This window comes from Myotis brandtii, unplaced genomic scaffold, assembly GCF_000412655.1.
Source record: "Myotis brandtii unplaced genomic scaffold, ASM41265v1 scaffold48, whole genome shotgun sequence".
NCBI classification, from domain to species: domain Eukaryota; kingdom Metazoa; phylum Chordata; class Mammalia; order Chiroptera; family Vespertilionidae; genus Myotis; species Myotis brandtii.
Window position 1 is genome coordinate 583,030 of NW_005368341.1, and position 27,682 is coordinate 610,711.

Here is a 27,682-nt window from a genome sequence, read left to right on the forward strand (position 1 = left end):
CCATCAATACCTAAAAACACATGCAGAATTCTAAAACTTATTCAAGTAAAATAAAAATGCCTATTTATCTAATGTATTGTTTAATTATTTATAAAAATAATAATCTACATTATTTAAAGTCACTTTCCAATTCCCCAAAGAGGACCGTTCATTTCCATAAAGCTTATGCACATATATCCTCAGTTACTTAAAAAATACAAAAAGTCATTTCATATATCTTATTAAACGAGGAGTAAAAATCTCTTCTATCATTACACTTGAAAACATCTTTGATTAAGGTATTAATAAAAATAATTTTAAATGCATTTAACTTAAATTCTGATGTGGACATAATTCATTCTCAAATACTTGAAGTTTCTTGTTACTAAAAAGTATTAGCTTAAAAACACACAATATTAATCTGCCATAATTTCATTACTTGCCTATAAAGTACTGTAGGAAGAATAGATGTCTTTTGTGCGCCTCCTTCTTTCTTACTTGGTTTTCGCTCCTTGGGTGCCCGCAAAATTGCCGGTATGTTCAACTTCTATTGGTTTGAACAAATGCAGTTTATTGCAACATTTTCCCCTCTATGCCACTCAAGTCAACTGAAAGTGCTAGGATTGTGAGGGGGAATGTTTTACCAGCTATTACACCGGCAAAAAGAATTAAAATGAGTTTTTGTTTCGCAGCTACTTCCATCATTTTCAGGGGAACACTAAAACATTATGAAAATTAAACTTGTACTTGAGCTTTAAAAAGTGAAAGACAAGGATAAGCATTTAAGAACATTTTTTAAAAATACACACAGTACCTTGACAAAAAGAATATTGAAGCCGTTTATTTTCCTCAATATCCCAACTACACCGGTGCTCCCTAGGTTAATTAGAAAAATTATCTTATTGGACCAAACTCTCCACAAAGCAAATGAGAATCTCTTTGGGTTTCTACTAATCTGTAGTATGCTGGCTTCTCAGACAGCAACCATCTATCAAAGTCATTTCTCAGTGGCCCAGTGGGCCGGCATCTGTTCAACCAACTGGAAAAAAGTGTCATGCAAGCAGTACAAATGAATTCTACCTCTGCTATGCATTTTATATTTGCACAAGAAAATCGGAGCTTCTGTTAAAAGTCATTTAATAAATGGAAATGCCGTTTTATAGAAGATTCTTAAGAGACTAACTTGCAAATCAAGCCAAAAGATAATGCTAGCTTGGCAAATAAACTAGTAATAGGCTTGTACTCAACATTAACTTCTCTAAATATAAAATATAAAAACCAGCCCCGGCCAGGAAGCTCAGTTGGTTAGAGCATCATCCCATCCTGATATTCCAAGATTATGGGTTCTATCCCGTCAGGACACATACAAGAAATGAATGCATGAATAAGTGGAACAACAAAAATCGATGTCTCTCTCTCTCTCTCAATCAATTTCCTATATAATAAAAGGCTAATATGCAAATCGACCGAATGGTGGAACGACCGGTCACTATGACATGCAATGACCACCAGGGGGCAGAAGCTCAATGCAGGAGCTGCCCCCCTGGTGGTTAGTGTGCTCCCACAGGGGGAGCGCCGCTCAGCCAAAAGCCGGACTCACGGCTGGCAAGCGCAGCGGCGGTGATGGGAGCCTCTCCTGCCTCCATGGCAGCACTAAGGATGTCCAACTGACGGCTTAGGACCACTCCCTGACATTCCCCGAGGGCTTCTGGACTGCGAGAGGGTGCAGGAGGGGCTGAGGGACCCCCCCAAGTGCACGATTTTCATGCACCAGGCCTCTAGTATATATATAAACACCATAATCTTCCAAATATCCATCAACAACCTATTGATAGAAACAAAGGTCAGTTCTGCATAAGCAAGTATTCATTCTCAGCTTTTAAATTGTTTTATTCATTACTAGAGGCCCAGTGCATGAAATCGTGCACGGGTGGGGTCCCTAAGCCTGTCCTGTGATCAGAGCCAATCGGGGCCGGGCCAATCGGGACCAGGCTGATTGGAGCCTGCCAACCGGGGGGAGGAATAGAAGGAGGAACCGCAGGAGGTTGGTGGGCTGGCTGGGGGGAGGGACCGCGGGAGGTTGGCTGGCCACGGGAGGTTGGCTGTGGGAGCACACTGACCACCAGGGGGCAGCTCCTGCGTTGAGCATCTGCCCCCTGGTGATCAGTGTGCGTCATAGCGACTGGTCAACCGGTCATTCTGGTCATTCAGTCATAACGGTCGCTTTGGCTTTTATATAAATAGATAAGCCACATACATTCTATTCACAAATGCATCCTCAAAACTAGCATGTCACAATACATATCAGTGTATTTGCTTCCTAAAATAATATGTCTACACACATTGTATGATGAATTTGACTCCTTGTAAACCTGTGAAATTAGTATACTGAAAAAATATCTTTTCTTTGAAAATCATTGTTCACAAATAAAACTACTTTCATAATGAAAGGACCACAGTGAGTCTCCATCATCTTAAAAAATATAACTGAAATTACTTGAATGAATTCTTAATTTATGAATTATATACACTGTACTAAAAAAAAAGAACATTCAAAGAAATCCATTTGGCAATGATTCTTCTTTTCAACACAAGCACAGGCTAAAAATGTTCAAGGGTAAAGTAATTTTTTCACAACTATAATAATACCTGCTGAAGGGGAAAAACTATACTTTAAAGTTTCAAAAACTATTTCTTACACAGCTCAAAGGCAAATCAATACGAAAATGAATCTCATCTCTCCATTAGCCTTTTAAATTTTACATTTAAAAAATTCTCACATCAATGTTTCTTTCTCTCTCCCTCTCCCTTCCTCTCTCTAAAAAAAAAATCAATAAGAAATATTTTTTTAAAAACACAAAATGACTAAATATAAGAACAAGTCAGAAGAAAATATGACAAAGAATTTAAAACTGCTAAATTGAGGGTGGAGGGTGGGGAATGTGGTAGGAGTTAACTCATGCTTCAAATCTTAACTTCATCACAATCACAAGTCACTCAAAGCAAATGAAAAAATTCTGCAAACAAGACAGCTGTTAAACCAACCAAATTAAGCTACAGGTTCTAAGGAGGCAGCTTTAATGCTCTAGATGTATTTCAGGCAGAAATCATTACCCAAGAGGATTAGTTGGCCCTAATCAAACCAAATTCTTCAGTTAGCAAAGTGACAGTTGTATCAGAGATCTGATTTTTGAAAATAAAATGGAGAACAAGAATAGAAGAAGATAGCAAATGGAAAGAAACTAACCTGTCCTGTAATTCTGCCTAGTAAGGCCCATATTCCTTGTCCTTCACTTCGAAGTTTCCCATTCAGGTTTTGTAGTTCTTCTAAAGATTCACATAGCTACAATGCAATAATTCAAATGAGTAAACCATTAAAATGTATAGTAAAATATGCAAAAATATAAATTATTTATCAATATCAAAAATATTTATATTTATACTCCATATAGTTTTAATATATCCAAGTTACATACCACTGAGAGATGTATCCAATTAGTTAAGAAGCCTCAACAAAATGTAAGCATTTTTCCTAATGACAATGATACCTACATTTATATATTGCTATATTTTACTATATAATTTCACACACATTTTGCTAATTAATTCTTGTGACTATCGAAAAGCATTTCTAGCATATCCCAATGAGGAAACCAAGAAACATAGGGTTTTGTTGACTTGGCCAAGATTATAGAACTAGCAAGAACCCCCAGGTCTTCTGAATCTAATCCCAGGATTCTTTCACTGTTGTGTGGCTAATTATGGGATATTTCTTCCTACTAATTTTTTATCACTTAAAATGTTATCTAACAATAAGTCAATACCAAATGTTCATGTTACTAATTACCTAATATTTTAGCCACATCTTGCTTTTATATGATCTTTCTTTTTGAGCTCCCTCATCATTAGAATGAGGAGATAGAATAAAAATTTTAACTGGGAAGTATTTTTTTTAATCAAAGGTAACATTACAATTCAAGATAAAAATAGTAATTTAATAAGAAGTTTCCAAGTTTTCTACAAACTTAGAGAAGTTCCACAGTTCAGGGATTAGGGATAAAGAATGTAGTCAAACTGCTTGGTCTCAAACACCACTCTATGACTTGAAGGCCTACATGAGCCTAAGCAAATTACTTCACCTGTTTAGGAGTTTCCTTCTCTGAAAATGGGCATACTCCACATTATACAGCTGTGTGAGAATTAAATGAATGAATACATGTAAAGTTCTCAAAATTGTGACTGGCACATAACATAGCAAGTGCCCAGTAAGTGTTAGAGATGATAATGAAGACAATGAAGGGTGGGAGTTGTAGGGAAGGGCCTAAAAACTCCAGAAGAATTTCAAAATGAAAAATAAGAAGTAATGCTGTAAAAATCACCAAAAAAATCATCAATAAGATCAATTATATTATTTGTCCTGCAGCCAACTCACCTTATTATATTCCACATGAAGCTTTTCTTGTTCATTCTCCAATTTATCCTTTATATTCTTTTGTTCAGCCATGTTTTCCTGAATTTGAATCATGCGCATATTTCTCTCTATTTAAATTAAATATCCAATTTTACTTTAGTAGAAAATAAAAGCTGATATACAAAATACACAAAGGAAGAAGCTAGCCATAGAAATGTCACATGGACAAACCTACATTGTTTAAAACGCTTTTAACTCTATGCACAAAGATATGAACCTAGCATTTTACAACAACCCACAGATTATTAGGAAAACAAATAAACATGCTTCTGCTTGATACATGCAGCATGACTAATAAATTAAAAATTGACAGCATATCAAATATTTTCGTTAGCAAATTGTTTTCATTGAAAATGTGCATGCATCAGTGTCTATACTGACCAAAATAATAATTCACAAAATCAGCAGTGAGAGCAGGTTGCTTATGCTTTCTCCTTCCATCCACACTAGAACTAGTATCTGAATTGTCCACTGGGAAGATATCTGTGCTGATCCCCATTAGTTCTGCTTTCCGCATCAGTTTCCGAATGGCTGAAGCACTGCTAGTGAGTGGTCTGGGCAATTTTTCCCTGGGAACCCAGGCCTGGGGTCTGGTAGATCGAGCTAGTTCTGCTTTGGCACGATACTGCTGAAGCCGGGCATTGATCCTTGCCTATAAAAATATGTATACAAATTTTAAAATATATTAAAATGGAATGTACTCCTCAAAATTTTTACCTCCATGCTTAGAGAAAGTAAAGATACTTGAATTCCCTGTGTCAAGGCAGGATAGCTATCCATGGTCCTTGAGGTATACTGGTCCTTAAGATATACTGTATAATTCTTGGGTTACAGTAAATTACGTCTACCCCTAGTAATAACTGTCCTACTCTATGATCAGAGTTGTCATAAACTAATTTGATTAAGCTGAAGTTTCTCTTCTTAGTAACTGCAATAGTGTCCATAAATTTACTTAATTTACACAGAAATACATTTTAAATGATGGGCAAACTGATCAAATCCTTTGCATAAACATCAGAACAGACTGAAAAAGATGTGGGTGACATATTGCATGGATAGGATAATTTCTTCTAAGCCACATTTCTCAGTGTATTTGGAAACATGCTTTATAAATGGTTGCTCTGTTGCCTAGATGAGGAGCAATGTATTTAGCCACAAACTATACTCTCCAGTTAACTTAATGACAACCCATTTCCTAAGTAACTAACCAAATTTCATCACTATATTTCATAAGCCATTGGCAAACACATGTGAGATCTGAAATACATAACCTCAAATAAACGTGAGTTTGGCATAAATTCCATACCTGTGCTTCTGGTGATAGCTGCTTCTCTCTTTCTTGTAAAGACATTTTACAGTAGGATTGTAGAGCCAAGTAGTTTTTTCTCTTCCACTTTCTATCTAACCTATCTGCATGTTGCTTGCAATAAGCAAAAAATGGGTCTGCTATATCCTATACCAAAAAAACAGGGAAAGAAAGTAAACATTTTTACTCCAAAAGGTTATAGAAAACCTAACACAAGAGATAATTTTTTAAAAACTCTCCAACATTATTATTTCTAAAATAAATTATAAAAGTAATTTATACACATAGTGATAAAAACTGCTTCTTTAGAAACTTAATTCTGCATGTCAATGTCAAATTAACAATATTTTTCTTTAAAGGGACTTATGGATTTAAAAATACTTAAACAACTCTTATGTTGTATATTTAATCCATAAATTAAATATTAAAAATTCTGTTTAAAATAAATAAGATGTTAATAACCTTAAGTAGAAATTATCATTAAATATCAAAGTTATGCATATATAGATTAATATTATAAAACAACAATATATTAAGAAAATACAGGCCCTAACTGGTTTGGCTCAGTGGATAGAGCGTCGGCCTGCGGACTGAAGGGTCCCGGGTTCGATTCCAGTCAAGGGCATGTATCTTGGTTGCGGGCACATCCCCAGTACGGAGTGTGCAGGAGGCAGCTGATCGATGTTTCTCTCTCATTGATGTTTCTAACTCTCTATCCCTCTCCTTCTCCCTTCCTCTCTGTAAAAAAAATCAATAAAATATATTTAAAAAAAAAAAAAGAAAGAAAGAAAATACAGAACTAGCCAACAAGATAAGTGGGACATGTCCAACTAGCTACCAATGCATGGACAGATTCTACCCAGGACAAAAATGGATTAGGAAGACCAGGCCCTGCCAATAAAACACTTTAAGTATCCCCTTTAACTCTTTATATAACCCTAAAACCTCATATGGAAACACAATGCTCTCATAGCCATCTTTCATAGTACTAGCCTTTTTTCCCCGGGAAGGAGGGAGGGAAGGGAAGGAAGAAGGAAGGAAAGAGAAGGGAAGGAAAGGAGGGAGGGAAGGAGGGAGGTAGGGAGGAAGGGGAGGAAAGTAGTGTGGGGAGGGAGGAAGGGAGGAAGAAAGAAAGAAAACAACTTATTCTATTAGAAACAGAAATATTTTTTAACTAAATAGCCTAAAAAAGTAATCTACAATGTGACTGCTAATGAAATAACAAGAAGTTGTAAGGAGGAGAAATAAAGATAAGCTACCCATAAATTTTTATCTAAGTTATAGTAAAAGGGTCTATTAGTAAGGTGGGGTTTTATAGCCCAAAGAAAAATGATAACATTAAAAACAAAAAGAAACAAATAAGAAAGAATATAAAGAAAAATAATAACTAAAAAAGAATCTAAGGTGTCCTTAACATAGAAAAAAACATACAATGTAATTCTGTAGGGTGGTATCAACAGATGTCATACTGTAATGCTGTGGATAAGGTCACAAAATTAGAAATATAAAGCCCTAGATACAAATTTTAGCTCTATCATTTACTGGTTTTGCAGCTTCAAACAAGTTGCTAAACAATTCACTAGTAAAATGGACTTAATAATAACTATTTCATATGGCTATAAAAATAAAATACAAAAATGTAGCTACAAGAGTGCATTCAAACACACACACACACACCCCTTTTTCATGACATGCTTTAAATCTTGGTGACAGAAAATGCTAAATGGAAACACAGATTATATTGAACCTTAGCCACATGGTCAGATCTGAAGTATTATTCTATTGTTTTAAAGTAGGGAAGGTTGAAATTGAATTATCAGGTAGGATTCATGTTTGCATGGATGAGTTAAACATTGGGACCAAGTCTGACTTAGGAAAAAGATCAATCTTCTCTGCTCTAAAAGATATCTGAAAGTGAGTAAGTAGCCCAAATAATTTTTGTTCTGTTTTAATCAGTTAATTTTGGATTGAGGGACAATAAACCCTAATTCTAAAGCTAGGATGACTGAATATTGTTTAGAGAATGAAACAAACATATCAAGCAAATATTAGCTACTGTAAAAACCACTGCCTTCCAATACCTATTCTCCCCTTTTCTTCTGTCAGTACTAGAACCCTCTGAGTTTTGACTGCATCCGTGTCTATCCGGTTGGAAATGCTCTGCTCCAGCCTCCCTGCAGATAGATATGACCATGTGATAGGATCCAGCCAATGAGGTGTGAAATTTCCATGCCCTTGAAAGAAAATTGCCCACTCTTACTCTCCTTGTTCTCCTTCCAATGGAGTGGAACCCAGTCAAAGTGGGGATAAACTGTCCTGATCATATTATTATGTTATATTATCTCTGGATATCTCCAGTGTTGCTTGTGAGAGAATTAAGAATAAAAACAGTATATACCATTTTCCTATCATCATGAAAATAGCTTTAACCTTACAGGCCCCTTGATAAAATATTAAGGAGCTTCCAAAACACACTTTTAAAACAACTGATTGCTTAATCTAAAGCCGATAAGCCTAGAAGGAAATTAAAGAATTAAAAATAATTGTAAAGAGAGAGAAATGCAGATTCTAAAGACAAGGTAATGATTTTATTTAGAGAGTAACAGAGAGCAAGATTATTACCCAAATACAATTTCAGACTCTCATATAAAATATGCTGACATTTTAATGCTTTAAAACACTTTGGATTATGTTTCATTTCATCTATCAGATCTCACTACCAAAATTTTATTTAAGTTTTCCAATTATCTGACTTGCTTTGAAACTAGAAAAAACTCATATATATTGTTAACTCTTGATGTTTTAGACCAGTGATCTAGGCAAATAAACTTACAAGTTTAATTTATGATGTATACCTGATGTAGGATATAAGTCATGAGAAGCTTCATGAACATATTCATCAACTATACGTTTAAATAAACCTACCTCTTCTGCTGCTGCCTCCGAAAGCAGGCCTTCCTTCTGGGCACAAGTCACGTGGAAATAGGCTCTGCACATCCCTGCATCACAGCTAATGCAAACTCCAGTTCTAGCAAAACGAGGGTCTTCACAGAAGCTACACTCCTACAATGGAATAACAGGAAAGAGCTCAGAGTACAAATATTTCTAGAAGATAACATTCTCTTACAGAGCATCCACAAAATACAAGTGGTGGACCAATATTATATCAATACAAACAACAGTAGGCAAGCCAAGAGTGTATATGAAAAAAAAAAAATTCTCTATGTGATTCAAATAAACCAAAATTCCACAGACATAATAATGATGATATTACTTGAGGGTTTACCATGTGCTAGGCACTATTCTAAGCACTTTGCACATATTAATATCATTGATCAATATTCCACACTAATATGTGAATGAGGTACTATAATTATTCCCATTGTAGATATGAGAAAACTTTACTATAAATAATAAATGATTTAGTGCTAACTGCTATACAAACAGTTTGATTACTAACAAGCATCTCTATAGTCAACAATATACCAGTAGGTAAAAAGCCGTGTAAACTAATAAGAAAAAAACTTCCTATTTTAGACAATCAAAAACATTGTCTCACCTTGGCACCATATTTGGAATAATTCATTTCGGTTAGTGTTACTGGTCGTAATTTGTCAATATCTCCAAATGCTACTCCAGGAACATAAAGGGCACAAACAATGTGAACCCATCTATAAGGAGAGAACATATGATTTTTCTATCAAACCCTTTTGTAAAATGTCCACATGGAAAATAGACATAAAATATATACTATCTCGAATAACTAATGAAAGAGTTCTATGGTCAGATTTCAGAATCTGTCATACACCTGAAGATTATGGAACATGTATAGAATGATATTCAGTTACAGAAAGAGTGATTGCAACAAGCACTACTGATCCAGCCGCTCAGCCAAAGCTGAGAGTTAACAACTATAATTGCCTTGCACTTAAAATTCACTACATTTGGCACTTATCTGTTAGTCTTAAATATTTGCACAAAACCATTACTCAAATAAAACAAAACATCATTTTCATATGTGTGAAAAAGTATTCACATTCATTATTGTAAGTACTTTGAGAATTAAGGATACTAATTGAAGAACTATGAAGTTACTCTGCAATAATTAGGTAAAATTATTCTTGTTACTTTTTTTCTAAAGGCTGTTGGATAATCTTCTGAGGACATATTTTAAAACAATTTTTGGTATGCATCTTGACTCTCTTCCCAGTAAACTGTACAGAACAGTTATAATAAGATAAGGAAGTCGTATCTCTCTCACTCATCTCTTCACCATATAACCTATGTATTAAAATTTATATCCCCCACATACAAAATTTTTTTAAAGTCTGAATGATGGTGCAACACTAAACAAAGAATGTTCAAAGTTTCAGTACACTAAAAAGAATAAACACAAGTTGATTCTAATTCTGTTGTGTGTTTTTTAACTGCTCTGAACCTTTTTTGAAAATATATATTTTTATTGATTTCAGAGAGGGAGAAATAAACATCAATGATGAGAGGCAATTATTGATCGCCTGCCCCCTGCACACCCCCTACAAGGGATTGAGCCCACAACCCAGGCATGTGCCCTAACCGGGAATCGAACTATGTATGACCTCCTGGTTCATAGGTCGAAGCTCAATCACTGAGCCATACTGAACTTTTAAAAATATATTACGCTCCATTTCTGTTTGCTTACAACTAAACAAAAGATGGATCACTGGATTTTGAAATTTAAACAGATCTATATCTCTTCTGTAAGAAAGAGGGTAAAAATGAGATGGCAAATCTCTCTTAACTTTGTGAATATATTAACAATAAATTCTGCTTTATCACAGCATAAGGGGCTATGATTGCTACATGGTTCTGTTTTGTGATGCACTATGAGTTTTAAAAAAACAAGACTATGAATCATTTTATAGAGGTTCTGGGGAAAGTAGCTACAAATCTTTAAAAATTATCTTTTTTATTGGAAAAAAATCCAAGGTTTGGAGATTTTTCTTGATACAGTATTTTAATCCAACCTCCCAAATGCATCCTGTGGAGTTCAATATAAAGATACACATCTTCGACAAGCAGCTTTCTCAATTTAATTTGCGCCGTTCTTTCATGCTCCACTGGTGTGTTAAATGCTGCTGTACTCTACAGGAGTTTATCTTTGATAAACCTAACAGCTGGCTGCTTGCTTCGGACTGACCTTCTTAAAATGTCTTAGTACAAGTCACACAAGTACTACAGATACAAACCGCCATTTCAGTATGATTGGCACACAAGTGTATCATTTTCCCCAACCACTCATGAGAGGACACCAACATGAGTCTTTATTCAAATGCATATCAACAAGCTGAGGCAATGTTGGTCCTTATTAATACCTGCTGTGAATAATTTTTTGTTCACTTGTTTAGCTGCACAAGCTTTAGAACTGTGTAATTAAGGCAAGTCAAGAAATCAAAAAGGAATAATCTTCCGTGTTACTTTACCATCCATTTTGCTTGGAGCTATGATGACAGATGTCGATTGGGGAAAGGAGCAGAAAACAAGCACCACATAAAACCACCAAAAAACAGAGTCAGAATTGTCATTCTAGTATAGAAACTACTGCTAGATTCTTTTAAATTCACATAGTTTAATAAATTAAACTAAGTAGAAAGATGCTTTCTTTCAGAATAGGAACTACATTAATCAATCAAATTTGATTCTTAAATGCCTTGAACTTGTAATGCCTTTTCGACATAGGAAATTCACTTCCAGTATGTTCTTTTCAGTCCTTCATCTATTCGTTCACTAATCAATTACTAAGTATCTACCAGGAACAGAGCACCTCAGGTATTTTGGAAGTCATAATAATGAATGTGAAATGCTTGCAGCATAGTGTCTAGCATGCTATCTCTAGAAATTAGAGTACATCTAATATGTTCCCTAGTCAGGTTTATTAAACCACTTAAGACAGGGTAAAATACTCTAAGAAATGAAATAAAAATTTAATGACAAGAATATACTGATGTTTTTCTCACATTCAAACACATCATTTTCTGTATAGAACTGGTGGCTACCATCAGAAACAAGGAAATAAGTCTAGTTAGTCCATGTGATAGAGGTCAATTTCAAAACCTTTTTTATTCTTTCCCGTTTTCCATGTGAAGCTAAAATACTAAAGGCCTTGTCAAATCTTCCTGGCTTCCCCCCCTCCCCCACCTTGAATCAAGCTAGTGTTACATCCCTTAAACTTTATCAAGACCTAAAATTTCCATTATAGCCTATAGATGAGTATGGACATAACATTAAAATTGTCCAAATAGTATAAAAGAACTTTTGCCAGACTGCAGGATCAAGGGAGGTGCCTATATATGTAAGGTCCACAGGAGTCAATACAGATATCTCTCAGTAAATCTAAGTGGTTAAAGAGGTCTCCCTTCTTTTCATTCAGAAACAACTTAGCAGTTGCTTTGTGGATTGTCATACCATGAAGAGACAGCTACTTTAAAGTTTTTCAATAGAACTTTCAAATTATTAACAAAACAACAGAAAAATTATCCTCCCTAAAAGGAAGCTCTGTGTTTTCCAAAGTTGCTTCCTTATTCGCCACAATTTGCCACCATCAACTTCACCTCTCAGAACTGAAGAGTTACCAGAAAGAATTTAAGCAGCTGATACTCTGTAATTACCTTAAATAAGTAGAATAATATTTTTAATAAGAAAGTACTAGTAGCAGCAGCAGCAGCAGCTAAACCAAGGAGGCATTTAATGAGTACTTAATATGTTTCCAAAACTGTATAATTGTTTTACATGTATCATCTCATTTTATCTTCTCAAAGGTGCTAAGAAAAATGAGGCACAAAAAGATTAAATAACTTGACTAAAATCACAGTTACTAAGAAAATACAAAAATCCAAATATAGGTAGTCCAATTTGAAAGCACAGTTTAAATGCAGTAACTAAACTCCCTAATTCGAGGCCAAAGTCAGTCCAAAAATAAAATAATGCCCATGTATATGATAGACCACAGACTCATGTTGATACATTAAATCCTTTGTTATATATTTCTTTTGTTTTATATTTTGATGTGAAATTAGGAAGAAGAGGTAAGAAGTTTAGCCATTTTTTCCTAGACATCAACACACACAGGGTTCTCTAAGAATTCATGGTAGAGTATGTCCCAACAATGTTAGATAGCAACATTTCTCTAGAGCCTGTATACCAATTGAGGCAAAAATGAGAAAATAAGAAAATAGGAAAAATACTTTTTACTTTACTAAAATAACATTTATTCAATTTAAAATCCTATCCTTTATTTTGGGACAGAATGTATCCTAGCCTTTCCAATGCTAAAATATGAAAAATGATGATGATAACTTGTATAGGTTGTTTTATTTTTATTAAGATACTAGAGGCCCGATGCATGAGATTCGTGCACTTGGTGGGGAGGGGGGGCCCTCAGCCCAGCCTGCGCCCACTCACAGTCCAGGAGCCCTCAGGGGATGTCCGACTGATGGCTTAAACCGTGGGTGCGGGCCTAAACCAGCAGTTATACATCCTTAGCGCTGCAGCAGAGGTGGTAGAGGCTCCCACCACAGCCGCTGTACTCGCCAGCCGTGAACCCAGCTCAGGGCTTCTGGCTGAGCGGTGCTCCCCGTGTGGCAGCACACTGACCACCAGGGGGTAGCTCCTGCTTTGAGTATCTGCCCCCCGGTGGTCAGTGCACGTCACGCCGTTTGGTTGATTTGCATATTAGCCTTTTATTATGTAGGATTAGACATGTTTGATAAAAATACTGAAATGCCTTTATGTGGCAAAATACAAAATTGAGCACCTCCTCTTATATGGAGGGGTGAAGGTGTGAGGTGGTTTGGGGGAGTAACCCACAAAATACAAAAGGTTAGGGACTACTTTTTACATTCCAGTCACCCATCCCAGATGGTAGTCTCTTGAGAAAAAACATGAGAGAGGTCAACATTGTTCTGATGACAACTGCTCAGATGTGATGATAAAGATGAGTGTGTGTATAACAGTGAAAAGAACATAGGTCTCTGCCTCTCAACACCAAACCCACCTTATATCTGGAGCCCTTTAGCAAGCATTGCTGCTGTACAGTGAGCATGATGTTCAGCTTTCTTAGAGGACATGGTCAGAGGAAAGCACTTCTCAGCAGAGATGGGTGGCAGGCGGAGGACATCTGCCAGAGCCCTGCCCCAGTCACACGCATCACCCTCAGTGACCTTGCAGGCCTAGCCTGGAGATCACTTTTCTGTGGCCCTCACAGTACAGACACCACATATAGGGCCCCAGCTCCCTCTGCTACCTGTGCTCAGCCATCTGTACTTGCTAAGCAGATTAGTTCTGGCCAAGCCAAACCAGCAAACTACTCTGTCATCCAGTAGGCCACAACTACACCTTCTCTTTCTACAAGGTCTGAACCCCAGCCTGGGAGAAGGGGTTATCCTTCCAATTTTTAAGAGTTCTTTTATATCTGATAGTAACTTTTTTTATCAGAGCTTAATCATTCTTAAAATTAAACTTCTTCTTTTAAATCCCTATATGGGCTTTGTGACATATTCTTGGAATAAAAAAGACATGAGTTCAAACTTGACTATTCACCAGCTTGTGGTTTTGAGAAAATTAAAATTATTTAAATGATCTGAGCCTTAGGTACTAAGTCAGAAACTTTATAACTTGTCTCACCATAGAGTTAATATTAGGATTAAATAGAATAATGAATATAAAGGCAAATGTAGAAATTCAAAAAATGGTCTCCCCCTCCCCCTGACCCTTAGCCTATTGTTCATTTACTCTATGCTAAGAAGATACAAAAAGGTGATCAATGAAAGGGTGTAACTCAAAAAACCAGAATAAAAGAATAGTCAGAGTAAAAAAATAGTCAGAAGCAGACACATTATAAAGCATGCATATTCACTCAACAGAATTATGACATCAACCTTCCAGCATCTGTCTCCTTGAAAATTCCATCCTGATTAGGACATAGTTCACAGCTAGGGGAAACACCACATTTACAGGCATCACAAAACCAAGGTTCAGTGGAGTTTTCAGAAGCTGAACTCATAATCGAGTCACTCTCTCCATCAACTCCATAACAACCTAAAAAAAAAAAGTATGATTAATAATTTATTTTTTAAACATATTTATAAATTCACAAAAGAGAAAGGGAAGTAGAGAACATTCTGAAAAATAGTTTATAATAACGACATTAATATCAAAACGCAAAGATGAAATCATTTTTAAAAAATGCTTTTCCACCTACCATAGTATATGCAATAAAAAAGTCATATAAAATAATGCCAAAGATTTTAAAGAACCTACACTAGTATACAAGATAAGTAATCAAAATTCATTAATTTCTTTAATATCATTGAATTGTAGTTGGTAATCATCATCCTCATCACATCTGTTGAGATATACAATTTTAAAATGAAATAGTCATAAAATTAAAAGGAAATAAAATTTCCTTGGGAGCAGTTATTATTGTCATCAATAAAAGACACTTTTTCAGTAAAGACAACAATAAGCAAAATATTGTATTTAAAGAAAAATCATAAAACAAAATAAAAATAGTCAATTTGCTTTCTCAAAGTGTTGTGCAATAATAGAAAGGGGGAATTTATTTTCTTTACAAAATAAAGTTCCCTATGAAGCCAATTCTCTCATCTGTATTCACACAAAGAAGGCAATTACCTATCTATCTATATATATAAAAACCTAATATACTAAGTGTCCGAACAATCTGTTGACCGTTCCATCGACCACTCAACCAGTCACTATGACGCACACTGACCACCAGGGGGCAGACACTCTGCTGGGGTCCAGAGGATCAAGACTGGGAGAGATGAGCCAGACATGCCCTGGAGCCCTCCTACGGTCCCTCCCCAGCCGGCCAACCTCCCACAGTCCCTAACCTGCTGGCGGGCCCCCATCGGCCCCGATAGCCAGCCAGGCCGAGGGACCCCACCCATGCACAAATTCGTGCACTGGGCCTCTAGTTACCAAAACAATAAAGCTCTGAAGGGACTACCCATTTTATTCTTTTCATTCACCAAAATCAAGGTTCCCTTTTTTAGAATAAAGCAAAATTTCAATTCTATTTTTTGAAGAATATACTACACACACAGCAAACATTTGCACAGAGATTTAACCACCTAGGAACAACCTCCAGAATGAATTCTGAGAGCCTTTCCTAGAAAATTTCTACTTGTAAGTTAGAAGATTAGTATCTTGCAAGCTCAAAAAAACAATCAGCAAGTAGACTGGTAGGTATTTCTTCTTCATCTTCACTGCCCCTGAAAAATAACCCACACTGTATAATCACCTTTACAGAGTTCTTCCCTTGCCTTTCACCTGCCACTTTCCCATATTTCTTTGCCATACCTGTTGGGTTTACTCAGCTCTATACCAAAGTTATTGCTCTTAATGTCTGCTCTAACACATTTTAGTGACTTAATACATTTTTAAATCTTTTTTTCTTTCTTCCATACAAAATAGAGTTTAAACTATCATAACGAAATGTTCCTTCTCTTTTACCTACCTAATTCTAAGAATATGCAAAAAGTGCATCTCCGATATGATCACGGAAAAAGTTTGTTTTATATAGGTAAACATAAAAAAAAAAAAACAGACATAAAATACATTTCAGATAGATTAATCGTGTTTCAAATGAGTAAACATAGAATACATATTTCTATGGCTATCTAATTAGGATCAACATCTAAGTAACACACACAACCTACACAGATCATAGTTAAGAAAAAATAACATAATATGTGTTTACAATTGTTTTGAATTATGCAAGGGTATGGACAGTACAAATAAGTGGAAATTTTCCCCATTCAATGTATCAGAAGGGACCAAAAGACCTGCAGCTTTCTACCTTCTGGTTATATAACTGGGCAAACTGCATCGCTGAGACTGAATTACCTCATCTGCAGTATGTATTTAATTATATCTAGCCTAATTATTTCTCAGCATAGAGAGGGAATAAAATAGAAACACAAAAGTTCCATTTAAAAACTTAAAACAATTCTTAGTTATTGAACATCCTATCACTAAATATCTGATTACAAAATCCACTGAAAGATTTTAAAGTCAGTAATACAGGGTGTCAAACATGTACAGACACTTTAACAGCTGATAGCTCAATTTTGAAAATTAAGTGTATTTTAATAAGCACTGCCTTTATTCAAAGTGTGTATATACATTTTTGGGGACACTGTATATTGTTATTTATGAGAAAGGAACTTATACATGATACCTGTCAGAAATAGATCCTAACTTCTTATGGGAGGAATTGTTTAGAATTTTCAATACAGTTTACTGTAAGAATTCTTGTATAATTATGCAATGCAATTCATTAGGGTTGTAAAATACATTAAATTTTTCTATATGAAAGAAAAATAGGGCTCAGCTTTAAAAAAAAAAAAGAAAGAAAGAAAGAAATAGATCCTAAAGCATAAAAGAACCAACTTTCCTACCCAGTAAACACTCCGCACACACTAAGAAATAAAAATGTCTAGGGCTAAGCTAAACAGCAGAATGAAAACTAAACAAAAGGGAGGAAAACATCTCTTAGCAGACCTAATCTGATTTAATGCACAGCTACTGAACTGAAGAGTAATTGCTGGTAAGTGCACTACCTAATGCTCTGTCACCCACTGACAACAGACCTGACATTTTCTCCAGACACGGTGCAATCAGTGTATCATGATAACTGACAACACAGTCAGGGGTACCCTGGTATTACAAGTCAGTTACAAGATCGTGTCACAAAGGTGTTTACACTGACAGTTTGGAACCCTTCTATTTCAAAAAGAAAAGAGATTTATCTACATTTAGATGAAGTGAGTCCTCTGAAAACTAATCAGACAATCATACATTTAAAAAGCAACATTTGGAGTACTATCTTTTAGCAAAACTTCACCTTAAAAATCACTCTTAACTGTGATTAATTAGGAGTGTGTTTAAAAATAAGGAGAAGGAGGAAAAGAAGAGGGGGGAAAAGAGAAAAGAAATACACCAAAACACTAACTATAGTTGTCTGGATATTAGGACTATTCGAAATGTCTTTTCTTCTCTCTGTTCTCTATTTCCCACATTTATTCAATGCTCATCTATATATATAAAAGCCTAAGCAACCGTTATGGTGGAACGACCAGAATGACCCGTCACTATGATGCGCACTGACCACCAGGGGACAAACGCTCAACGGAGGAGCTGCCCCCTGGTGGTCAGTGCACTCCCCCAGGGGGAGCACCGCTCAGCCAAAAGCCAGGCTCACGGCTGGTGAGCGCAGTGGTGGTGGCAGGAGCCTCTCCCGCCTCTGTGGCAGCGCTAAGGAGCAGCGAGCCAAGTGGTAAGGAGCAAGCAGGTGGGCAATAAGGAGAGAGCAGGCGGGTGGTAAGGAGTGGTAAGCCAAGCAGTAAGGAGCGAGCATGCAGGCGGTTAGGAGTGAGCAGGCGGGTGGTTAGGAGCGAGCAGGCGGGTGGTTAGGAGCGAGGGGTCCCGGACTGCGAGAGGGCACAGGCCGGGCTGAGGGACAACCCCTTCCGCGCCACCGATCCCGCATATGAATTTCATGCATCGGGCCTCTAGTATATTATATTATGATGGGCAACTTGTTTCTAAGATAAAGCATTCATTCAAGTGTTCATTTTTAACCATGGGATGTTTAAGGGAGAGTTGCATGGATGAATTACAATATGAAAATCTGTCATTTAAGCACCTGAATTTTTAAAAAGCAAACAAGCTTTAACAACACTAGCTTCCTATTATGCTTTAGAAAATTTCCCTTTCTCTGGATTAATTAATTTAAGATGAAAATTCATTTAAGGACTTAAAAATTAGTAGAGAAAGATCTACAAATGTGATTGTATAAAAAAGAACATTCTAAACAGTGAAAAATACCACAAATTGAAAAGGTACAGGACAGAGTGGAAAAAATATTTGTAAAGATGCAAAATAATTGTAACAAAGAGCAGGCAAAGGATTAACACTTAAAAAAGAATTCTAATAAACCAATGAGAAAAAGACAAGTATAACCTATTCAGAAATGACAATCGAAATGTAACGCAAGTAACAAATTAACATGCAAAAGGCCGGTTGGGGAGGGTTTTCACAGGTTTGGCTCAGGAATTGGACCTGGGCAAGTAAACCTGCCATCTTCCAATCTGGAGTGACCTGCCTGCTTCTTCCGCGGCTCCCTGCCCTCCAGCTAAGGGGTCAGTTTCAGATTTCATGGGGGAGGCTCTACCATGGTTCTCCTCCTATCTCATTAGCCAGCCCTGTGTTCCCCAACCGCTGAAGGGCTAGGACCACTTTACTACACCCTAGAGAGCACATCCAGTCTCACAGCTTTAAAAACATCTGCAGGCTGATGAGTCCCAAATTCATATCTCTAGTCCCAACATCTTACCTACACCCACACAGTTTAAAAATCATACTTACACTATCTACCTGCAAACCTGTTCCTCTCTTGGATCACTGCAATGGCCTCCCTAAACTGTCCCCTGATTCCCACCTTATACCTATCTGTTCAACCTCCTCACCATAGCATTCAAAACACTCCTTGTCTAGCTTTATTTTCCTCCAGATCACCACCTAATATATATTTATTTATTATTTTATTTTTTTTCATTGTTTGTCTCTCTCCCCAAACTTTAAGCTCCATGAAGTCAGCAATTTCTATATTCTGTTTATTTTACATGTGTAAAACCTACAGAAAGCCTAGTACATGATAGGTACTTAACAAACATTACTGGAAAAAAAAGAATGAATAACAGAAAGAGGAGACATTCCAACAGTGAGCCTTAGCAGCAAGAGAGGGCAGCTTCATATAAAGGCAAGAGGATGGGTTAACAGCACAGGCCCCACAGCCCCCACAAGACCATCAGACTCCCAGAACTATTTGGGAGGAGGGCTGTAATACCAGAAAGACAGCTAAGGGCAAGGCTGTAGAAATATTGTTTTGTGGAAATCATGGCCTTGATAGAAAAAAAATAATAATATTTTTAACTGATAGGAAAAAATAATAATTTTACCACAGAGGAACCTAGAAGACAACTTCTCAACTAAGTAATCAGAGTAACATCACCAGCCACTGGACAAATAAACATTATATGATACCCTGAGAATACAATGTAACTACTGTGAATTCCTGCCTAAAGCACATAACCTGAATCTAATCATGAAAATAAATGTTAAATAAAGATATTCTATAAAGGAATTGGCCTGTATTCTTCAAAAATACCAATGGCATGAAACACAAAAATCTCAGGATATGTTCTAGATTAAAGGTGCCTAAATAGTCAAGACAACTGAATACAATCTGGGATCCTGGATTTTATTTTTCTAGAACTGACATTATTGGGATGATTGCTAAAATGTAAATACAGTTGGTAGATCAGATAATAGTATTCTATCAGTGCTAATTTGCTGACTGATAATTATGTGCTTATGTAAGAATAGACTGCCCTTTTTCTTAAGAAATATACACTCTGGCTATAGTTTACTCCCTTTGAGATCAGAAAAAAATGTTATATGAGAGAGAAGATAAAACAAGGGTAGTAAAATGTTACCATCTATAAAATCTGAGTGAAGAAAATATGGGAAATTCTTTGTATTACTCATAACTTTTTGGTAAGTCAGAAATTACATTAAAATAAAAATTAATCAGGAAAAATACTTCCAATATTCTCCTTTCAAATTAAAAATTAAAAATAACTATGAAAGAAGAAAGCATATTAATTGCTAGACTTAGAATGTAACTTTATAAATACTAAAAACTTTATAAATACTGCAATGCCTTCTACTAGACTAACTTATAAGACTTTTTCTACATCTGAATATTTAAAAACTAGAAATAAATAATACCATGAAGAAAAAATATAACACTGACCATCAAAGAAATACTGTGGCTTCCACATCATAACAGTTCTATTTTAATTATTTAAGAACACATTTAGAGTGGTGAGAGGTTGAAGAGGGTAAAGAAGGTCCAATATATAATGACAGAGAAGACTAAGCTTTGTGTGATGAGCACATAATGTAACATATAGACGATGTATTATAGTATTATACACTTGAAGCTTACATAATCTTATTAACCAATATCACCCCAGTAATAAATTTTTTTTAAAAACTCATTTAAAGTTAACATCTGAAAAATAATACCATTGTACTCTAAGGATTTAGTATGTCTTACATCACTTGAAATATCATGAACTACAGGAAAATCTTAAAAATAGTACAAATGTTGCCCTAACCGGTTTGGCTCAGTGGATAGAGCATCGGTCTGCGGACTGAAGGGTCCCAGGTTCGATTCCAGTCAAGGGCATGTACTTTGGTTGTGGGCACATCCCCAGTAGGTGGTGTGCAGGAGGCAGCTGATCAATGTTTCTCTCTCATCGATGTTTCTAACTCTCTACCTCTCTCCCTTCCTCTCTGTAAAAAATCAATAAAATATATTTTTTAAAAAATAGTACAAATGTCAAAGAACTAATTTTACTTTTTTAAATGCAGTGTCAATCTGCCATGTCTAAAAAGAGAAAAAAACAAAGCAAAATTACCTTCATGAACTGTAATGCCACAATTGTCACACTGAATTATTTCATCAGCATCTTCGCTATTATCTCCAAGACAAACACAGCAAATCATAATATGGTCCATTTTTTGAGAACTCCAGTTTTGACTCTTCTCAAGAATCAGCGAGTCCTAATTATTAAAATATATCAGAAAATCACATAGTTATATTAAAAGATAATTTTAATAATGAAATTCTCACTTAAAATTATTTTATGCATTTCCATAATTACGCTGCATTCTCCATTCTTTTAGTAATTTCAGAGTATGCTACATTTGAGAAGTACACCTCTTTGTCAAAGAACCCTATAACTGCCCTCTATTTTTTCACTTCTCTTCAAGTCCCATATACTTTCTCCTCTAGGAAATGAAAAAGCAAGCATGTAACTAACAAATCTACATCTGCTTTTCCATTCTGAATTACAGTCTAACCCCTTAAACTAGAAGAAAGGGAATATTAACCCACAAGTATTTATCCATCCTATACATTGTTTTAAAAAGTATACATTAGGCTCTTACTCTTTGGAAATTTAAATCCTAGCTAGGGAAGACAAGACACACATATGTTAAACAGGAAAAAACCAATTCAAGATAACATGTAAGCAACTACGTATGTGATGGCATAGTTACAGGGGAATATCCTGTATATAATCCTTACGTGTATAAGGGGAATTCAGGAGCACCAGGGTCATCCAACTACTGGATGACAGATACATGAGTACCTACCTAGGTATATCTGTGTATACAGGTACAGAAAACCGTCTAAAAAAAAGATCCAGGTTGACTAGTTGCTAGAAGAGGCAGAGCATTCATATTAGGTTTATGTCAAGAAATATCTAGTGTAAACTGGTAAGAAAGATACCTAGCTAATTATAATGTAAAAGGAGAAAGATGTATTAATAGATAAATATAAAAAGATAAAATTTCAAGAAAGGAAGAGTTTGTTTCTTTTAATTTAAACCTTCTGCATTACTTTAAAGGGTAAGTTAACAAGATAATTCTTGTCATATTTCACAGATTGGGCTTAGTGTTACATAATAAAAGATGGCATTTGAGTCTATATATTTTCATTTAAGAACCTAACCATATTCAGAAACAAAATTAATAAACTAGTTCTATATTCTACATTCACTAAATACTGTTTTCATATTAATTTTTATATTTTTATATTCTTTTAAACTAATATTGAAAGGTAACATGTAGGTATTATTTCAATAGCAATTTGTAACATTTGAATGACACTTGAATGTCACAATTTATAACAATCTTTCAATATATTTCTGTGTAATACATGTAAGCTTGCAATAGATCTATAAAACAAATCAAGAAAACAGTGCAAAAGAGGTATGCCATATCTCTTAAGAATTCCAGTACTTTAAAATATTAAGTTTGCTTCTTTTTTTTTTTTTATAAAAGCAAAGTAACTGAGGGGCTTTGGACATGGCAAGCAAGTACAGCTAAAACCTTCCTAAAAAGAAAATGTGTTTTACAGTACTTTGGTACAGTGAGCAAAGTAAAAATATGCCCAGATTCCATCCCATTAGCCATGCTTCAAATGTAACAGCATTTGACTTAGAGTCAAATGTTGTTTGGTTTCACTTTCATCTCTTATTCAATAGCTGTTGAACCTGAAGCTGCAGTTTTCTCACCTGTAAAATGGGATGATAAAAATAATACCTACCTCATGAGGTTGTTGTGAGAATTAATAACATAATGTATGTTAAAATGTTCCCAAGACATACTAGGTACTCAATTAATGTTCATTCCCATTCTTCTTTCCCCTGTATTTTCTTGTAGGTGGGTCAAAAGAGAAACATTGAGATGACCTTTTATTACACAGGGGAATCTTCCTCGGAACCCCAAAAGAAAAGTTATAAGCCTCAATGACCACACTATTATAGACTAGAGGCCCGGTGCATGAAATTCGTGCACTCAAGGCGGGGGAGGGTCCCTCAGCCTGGATTGCGCGAGGGCTCAGGCCAGGCTGAGGGACCCCACTGGTGCACGATCGGGACCAGGGAGGGACACAGGAGTTTGGCCAGCCAGGGAGAGACCGCAGGAGGGCTCCAGGGTGTGTCCAGCCCGTCTCGCTCAGTCCCAATTGGCCAGACCCCAGCAGCAAGCTAATGTACCGGTCGGAGCATCTGCCCCCTGGTGGTCAGTGCATGTCATAGCGAGCAGTTGAGTGGCTTTAGCATATCATTAGCATATTACGCTTTGATTGGTTGAATGGATGACCAGACACTAAGCATATTAGGCTTTTATTATATAGGATATTCTCCCATGGTTAAGTCCAAAAAGACTTTTTTCTCTGCATCAATTTCAAAAAACTTTTTTCTTAGAATACCACATGTAGGTTTTAAAAATCACAGACTAGAAAAAGACCTAACAACCAGTTTGATGACTGAGAGGATACTCAAGTTTATGGGCTGTGACAATATTTCTCCCGTGGAATTACAACTAATCAGGCCTTGGAAAAGATTTATCCATGTGGGAAACAAGTAAATTTCTATGGATCAGAAAAATTAATATCAACAGGTAGCTCTAATTCCATTACTTTCCTATTTTTCTATTTTGCTCAGGAAAACAGTAAGTGGCTAAATTATATCTCTGCACCAATTTCTCTCTATACATATTATCATTTAGAGGCAGATATAACAAAGTTAACTGGTATCTCTGGCCCTCCGTTCCCCATCAATAGAGAGTCTTACTAGCAATGTAATGAAAAAATGAGAGAAAAATGAGGGGAACTAGAGCCCTAAGATAATACTACCAAATCCAATGGTTGATGGCAGGCAATGCTTCAATGGAAAAATCTGAATAACACAGTCTCATAAAAATTATGCTCCAAGTTGTCCTTAATATATCAAACATGGGTTTAAGCACGCTTATAATCAGAATATAACAGTCAATTTAATATCAATTTTTATTAGCATATTTCTAAAGATGTATATCATTTTTCAAGTTTTTGGACAAAATAGTTAAGCTAGAGTTTTCACCACAGAATATATCATTTGAAAATAAGACTTTTACATAAAAATAGAAATTGGGAAGGTTGGTTTGAGTGGCACAAGAGTATCACCTAGAATATAACCTTAATATTATAGAATAATTTAAAGGATTCTAATGGTAACTTTAAGAATAAATGGGACATTACAGTATATCATTTCATTTTTCCCTTGAGATTTAAAATTTATACCAAAAAATGTTAATATTTCCCAATGGTCTCGTGGCTCTAAAATATGTTTAATGTTCATTTGTGTATATTCCAAATAGATGATTATAAACAATATATAAAAATGGTAAATTCTAAGTTATATGTATTTTTTTTTAAAATATATTTTATTGATTTTTTACAGAGAGGAAGGGAGAGAGATAGAGAGTTAGAAACATCGATTAGAGAGAAACATCGATCAGCTGCCTGCACACCCCCTATTGGGATTGTGCCCGCAACCCAGGTACATGCCCTTGACCGGAATCGAACCTGGGACCTTTCAGTCCGCAGGCCGACGCTCTATCCACTGAGCCAAACCGGTTTCGGCATGTGTATTTTTAATAAAAGGAAATTCCAGCACAGTACATGTAAAAAAGAATTTAAGGAATCTATTGCCTTGAAGAGAAAAAAATTAGTATACCAAAGAGTTTGACCAATAGTACTTCCTCCATGTTTTTAAAGGTTAAATTCTTAAAGAATCTGAAGTAATTTTTCTACAGTGTTATAAATTGATCTTTTAGGCCTTGGAGAAATTTGTTTTATTTTGAAATGTGTACAAAGGCAGTTGATTAATAACTAAAACGCCCTAAACAAAGTGGCTATTTATAAATTTCAGCAAAATTTTTACACTTTAATTAGCAAATCAGATGGTAATTGCCATTTCCTCACATGGCATGACACTAATATCCATTTAATATGAGTTTTTATTTTAAAGCAAAAAGAGTAACTTCCATCTGAAAATTTCTATTGATATGATTTTCTGTCATATATTTACCCAAAGCTCTAGTCTTAAAGTCCTAAAAATGGAAACCAGGCTCTGAAAAGACTACACAGCCCTCCCCAAAAAGTATACTTCAGAAAACTAAAAGGGAAGATAACCTTAGTAAATCTCAAAGCTTCAAGATAAAAGTTTGAAAAGGCACATAACCATATTCTGAGGGGATTGTAAAGCTTCAAGATAAAAATTTGAAAAGACATAACCATATTCTGAGGGGATTGTTCAAATAGCACCAAATTCCAAAGTGCCATAATACCACTAACAAAGGCAAGTACCCCTGTGCAGAAAATCCCCAATTCTAGAACAGTGGTTCTCAAGATGTGATCTAGGAAGTCTCCCTCAGGGAGATCCACAAGGTAAAGTCTATTTTCATAACAATACCAAGGTTATGTGCCTATTTCACTCTCTATCATGGGTGCAAGCTAAAGTTTTTCACAAGCTTCAGGATAGGGGATGGCATTATTGATCTGACAACTTATGTTCTTCTATGTCTTATTTTTTGAAATGGTAAATATCTACATATAATCTACATAAATAAAAACTGGTGTCCTCAATATTTTTTTTAAGAGTGTAAAGCGGTCCTGAAACCAAAATGTTTGAAAACCACTGCTCTAGAGTATTTCAAAATGTTTGAGAACCGCTCCCCTAGCACATATAGATATGTTCAGGCCATTAACAGCCAATAGTTATAAAAGGTCCCTGCTCAAAGAAATGTCAAATTATTAAAGTTCCTAGGTATCATTTACATGACACACAAAATATTTCCCTACAAAGCACTTGACATAGAGCCAAGAAAAAAGTCTATATGCTTATAAATTAAATATAATTCTATTAGGTAGTTCTAAAGCCACATTTTAGCTGTCTCTACTACAAAGTAGTATTTGAAAACTTAAAGTAAAGGCAGAGAAAAATTAAACTTCAAATATAACCAAATGAATACTTATTAACGAATGGGTACTTGGCAAGATATAACTACCTACAATAGCCAGGAAGATACAAACATTGTCTATCAGGCAACAAGGATTACCTTTAGTCACCTTTTTACAAAATCAAAATCATATGAATAGGAAATTTAGAAGCATAACATAAAATAATAATCTCAATTGATTCATTTTTATTAAAATTTAATATCTAATTTGAGTAACAGTTTTGGGTTAAACAGTTATCAATCTTTCAGATAGAATATTATTGAAGGGAAATTAACTTTCTATAAGTTCTACATTTCTGCATAGGGTAGAGCAAAAGGAAAATTAACATAAAATAACAGAAGAGGAATTAATTTATTTACTTAAGAAAACACAAGGCACTTTTCCAAGAAATGTTCTGAAATCTCATTTCCTTGGGACTGTTAATCTAAAAACGTAAAGTCCCATTATTTACTAAAGTCCCTTCTGGGTAAGAAAAAAAACAGCACATGTGGCCTTTAAATGCATCCTAAAAATAGCCTACAACCTCATAAGCAATATATTATTAATTACAGATTATTAACAAATGGATAATGTGGCAAATTTCTAAACATATGGTATCTCCACACTGCCTCTATCATCAGCCAGACTACTTTTGTGAATGTCAGGCTAATAAAAATGAAGGAAGTGATGCTGCCAAAAGCAAATTTATTCAGTAAATACAGATGAAATACCAAGTGATATAAAATAAACTGGATACATACCTAAAAATCAAATATGAATAACTGGATTTTCCATACTTCTATCCCCATAAATTGGCATTGAAAATATGGAATTGCCTGTGCTACAACATTATAAATACAGTATTATACTCCAAATGACAATTTTTCTTTGCCTAAAGATAAGAATTAAGATAGCACTTGAGGTAAGCAACATCCTCCTATGAAAGTGGACACACTAGAAGTTAAAAAATGTTTATAATCTAACATATAAACTTTGTTTCGTCTCTACTGACACATAACCCTTATCGACTACTATAAATTATTTGGTTAATAACATCACCAAAATTGTAAATGATACTTAGTTAGGATGGAAAAGCACTGGTATATAAAATTTGTAAGCAAAAGAAATGTAAAAGAACAAATAAAGCATAAAAGGAAAAATATCCTACCAGTTTAACCTGTCAATGGTATGAAAAAACAACAAAAATAAGTGCTTGATAAAGTGAACGAAGTGAATTTTCATGACTATAAACACACTAACAAAATGACAGACTTAATTATTCTAGTTCTACATGTGATGTAACAGATACATCTACATGTGAAAAGACAACTCAATCTTTCTTTTGAAGAAAAACATGTACATAAACACACAGACAAAAAGACACAAATGTGTTTGACTGAAGAGTCTTGAATGCTGCATCTTGGGCCCAATGGATATAAACCTAACTTTCAGTAGAACTTCAAGT

The 27,682-nt window shown here is 35.3% G+C and overlaps 1 protein-coding gene across 6 annotated transcripts in view; it reads right to left on the reverse strand.

The window, feature by feature from the left end:
- PHF14 (PHD finger protein 14) overlaps positions 1-27,682 on the reverse strand; it is a 154,363-nt gene that overhangs the window by 116,622 nt on the left and 10,059 nt on the right. For all 6 annotated transcript variants that reach the window (XM_005876034.2, XM_005876033.2, XM_014547632.1 and 3 more), the window contains exons 4-12: positions 21,305-21,449; positions 14,672-14,831; positions 9,316-9,427; positions 8,682-8,819; positions 5,757-5,903; positions 4,832-5,102; positions 4,412-4,518; positions 3,227-3,322; positions 423-526 (exon numbers count right to left, since the gene is read on the reverse strand). In XM_005876034.2, coding sequence (XP_005876096.1) covers positions 423-526; positions 3,227-3,322; positions 4,412-4,518; positions 4,832-5,102; positions 5,757-5,903; positions 8,682-8,819; positions 9,316-9,427; positions 14,672-14,831; positions 21,305-21,449 — 1,280 coding nt within the window. The remainder of the gene's footprint in view (positions 1-422; positions 527-3,226; positions 3,323-4,411; positions 4,519-4,831; positions 5,103-5,756; positions 5,904-8,681; positions 8,820-9,315; positions 9,428-14,671; positions 14,832-21,304; positions 21,450-27,682) is intronic.